The 2,513-nt window shown below is 39.1% G+C and overlaps 1 protein-coding gene across 1 annotated transcript; it reads right to left on the bottom strand.

The window, feature by feature from the left end:
• Nucleotides 1–382: 382 nt before the first annotated feature.
• LOC137737238 (large ribosomal subunit protein eL14z-like) lies at nucleotides 383–2,069 on the bottom strand. Its single transcript, XM_068476665.1, has 5 exons — nucleotides 1,959–2,069; nucleotides 1,729–1,830; nucleotides 914–1,043; nucleotides 718–830; nucleotides 383–600 (listed from the first exon to the last, which is right to left on the bottom strand). The coding sequence occupies exons 1-5, from the start codon at nucleotides 1,959–1,961 to the stop codon at nucleotides 547–549; spliced, it is 402 nt and encodes a 133-aa protein (XP_068332766.1). The 5' UTR covers nucleotides 1,962–2,069; the 3' UTR covers nucleotides 383–546.
• Between the last annotated feature and the right edge of the window lie 444 nt (nucleotides 2,070–2,513).

Genomic DNA, 2,513 nt, shown 5'->3' with positions numbered 1-2,513 from the left:
TGCCTGCGCACTTAACATACAGACTACTGAGCGATGCCGCAACTTAAACCACAAGGTGCCTGCGCACTTCACATACAGACTACTGAGCAATTCCGGAGCTAATGCAAAAACTATCGAGATGAATGCGAGCCAACACTATGCTTAAGCTCTTATACAGGCCAAGGCTTAACATTACACATGAATGCCTTCTGTTGGCCGGAAGCTGAACTACGAAAACCAAACATGTAATGGTTGGGAAATTGCAACCGGGGACCCAAAAAATCGCCGACTACTGGTCTCAAAACAGATTTCAGACAATGAACCATAATAAGGGTGCAAAGACCACGCTCCAAAAGATGTATAAAACATCGAGTCCACATCACAATGACAAGACAAAGCAGAATGACAGAAAATTCATCCAATATAAGTTCTCCATTTGTCAACAATATTAGAAACAAAAATTGCTCTTAAAAACTAAATTTGATCCAAGATAAACAACGGGATTACAATCCAGAGTACACTGAAAAGATTCCATAACAAAATTGTAAACCTCACGACTGAAATTGCTTAAGCTGTGGACTTTTTCAATTTTGCAAGCTCGCTCCTCACCAGTCCGGCCCTCTGCAAATCAGGGAAATATGTTACCTTGGGGCGGTTCAACATGACAAGGACAAGAAAACAATAGCAATCATCTAAAGGATTAAAATAAATGATGTCATGATAAAGAGCATAACCAACCTTAATCTTAGCCAACATGAGCTTGAATCGGTCAAAGTCGTTGAGAGCTGCTCTTCTCTTCTGAACAATCAGTTTCCTACCCCACGAGCTGTTCTCCCACTTCTTCTTCACATCTACCAATACACAAACAATTATCAAAAAGGACGGCGTGGGAATGAAAACAAGACCATTGTTATTTATGAGTAAGAAAACGTACCAGCAGCTTCCATTGCGGCAAGCAATTCCTTCTTCTTGGGGACCCTCTTGATATCAATCTTGATGTCAGTGAGAGAAAGCCTCTTGAAGTTCATTTGGGACCTCACCATATCAGGAGCATCGACAAGAGCCTACAAAGACACACAAAGCAGAAGTACGACAATCAAAACCATGATATGCACAGATGATGTCAATGTAGAAGAAATATACAAATGTACTGTATAAAGAGTGAAGTTCTCTGAAAGACTACCAAAAATATGAGGAGGGGGGCAAAAGTTCAGGACGGATCCCAACCTGACTCCGACTGAAGTTATTACGAAAGTGACATTAACCCAATAAAAACTTTAGGAATAACTGGATCAGCATTTGAATTTTGAAATATGATTCCTCACTACTTTGCACGGTACACGCTGTCGACACGACAATAAACACCGAATTTCCTTCTAAGATGTAACTCCAATGAAGCAGATTTCAGTACAGATATATAAAGCAACAACTAAAGCAATACAAAAACCTAACCGCTTTCGGACTCACTGAAAATTTACACGTACAGGTCCTAACAGAAGCTTTGATTCAAAACTTATCATAGCATGCTTCACAGGTATTAGGCATGTGTAACGCAAGGGAATAAAAACAAAAATTCCCAATACCCATTTTCATAGAATTATTAAAATAAATATCATCTAAAACATCAAATCAAGCATAAATCAAGACAAAAATACAGACAATTAAAAAAACGAATGGAATTCTAAATTATTTACAAAAAAAGTAAAGTGAAATTTGGAGATACAAAAAAAAAAGGAAGGAGAAGGGTACCCTGTTCTGGTCAAGGACGTCGACGATGACGACGAGCTTCCCGTAGTCCTCTCCGTAGTTCACGAGAGCCACCCTTCCGATCTCGACGTACCTCTTGAAAGGCTGTCCAAACAACAACAAAAACGAAACAAAACAGAACAGGGTGAGATCAAACAAGAAGAACGAAACGAGGTCGTATTAAAAGAGTATACAGAGAAGCCAAACGCCATGGATGAGGAGAGAGAGCTCACCATTTTTGGTTATGGTGAAGCGTGTGATGTGTGAGAGAGGTCTGAGGAGGCGGAGCTTTGAAGAGAAGAGAAAATGGTCACGGTGGGATTAGGGTTTTGCTTATGGGTTTTGTAGTGTGCTGCGGACCGTTGGATTGGGTTGGCTTTTGTTATTGCTGTTGCTGCTAATGGGCTTTACATGAAGACCAAGTAAGGCCCAAATTTATAATTGGGTCATTGTATACACCCTAGTTTTATCTTTGGATGCTCTTTATTTCCCTAGGATTCAATTTCCTTTTACACATTTATTTGGACACCCAAAAATATAACCTTCTGTTTTACATTTTATGAGGATTTTGGTTTATAAGAAAAGTGGAGAGGGACGAAAGGTTGTAGATATTTGAATAATCCTGAAATCGAAAGAAAGAAGGGAAAAAATAGGTTATAGGTCAGGGTTGGAGATGGTCTTATGAGTACTCCTATTGTGGACACATGTTGTGAGTCATGGAAATAGTTATTCCTATTTCCTTGGTCAGTTTGTTTTACGCTTTTCTATTTTATTTAATTTTTTAAACA

The sequence above is a fragment of the Pyrus communis genome, chromosome 6 (assembly GCF_963583255.1).
Source record: "Pyrus communis chromosome 6, drPyrComm1.1, whole genome shotgun sequence".
Lineage (NCBI taxonomy): Eukaryota > Viridiplantae > Streptophyta > Magnoliopsida > Rosales > Rosaceae > Pyrus > Pyrus communis.
The sequence above is the reverse complement of the archived record's forward strand: the minus strand, read 5'-3'. Positions and strand labels throughout refer to the sequence as shown.

Excerpts from the sequence above, each read along its gene's own strand:
- LOC137737238 (XM_068476665.1), bottom strand. Across the intron at positions 831-913 it reads TGCCGCAATGGAAGCTGCTG|ATGTGAAGAAGAAGTGGGAG; the intron begins GTACGTTTTCTT and ends GTGTATTGGTAG. Across the intron at positions 601-717 it reads TCATGTTGGCTAAGATTAAG|AGGGCCGGACTGGTGAGGAG; the intron begins GTTGGTTATGCT and ends CCTGATTTGCAG.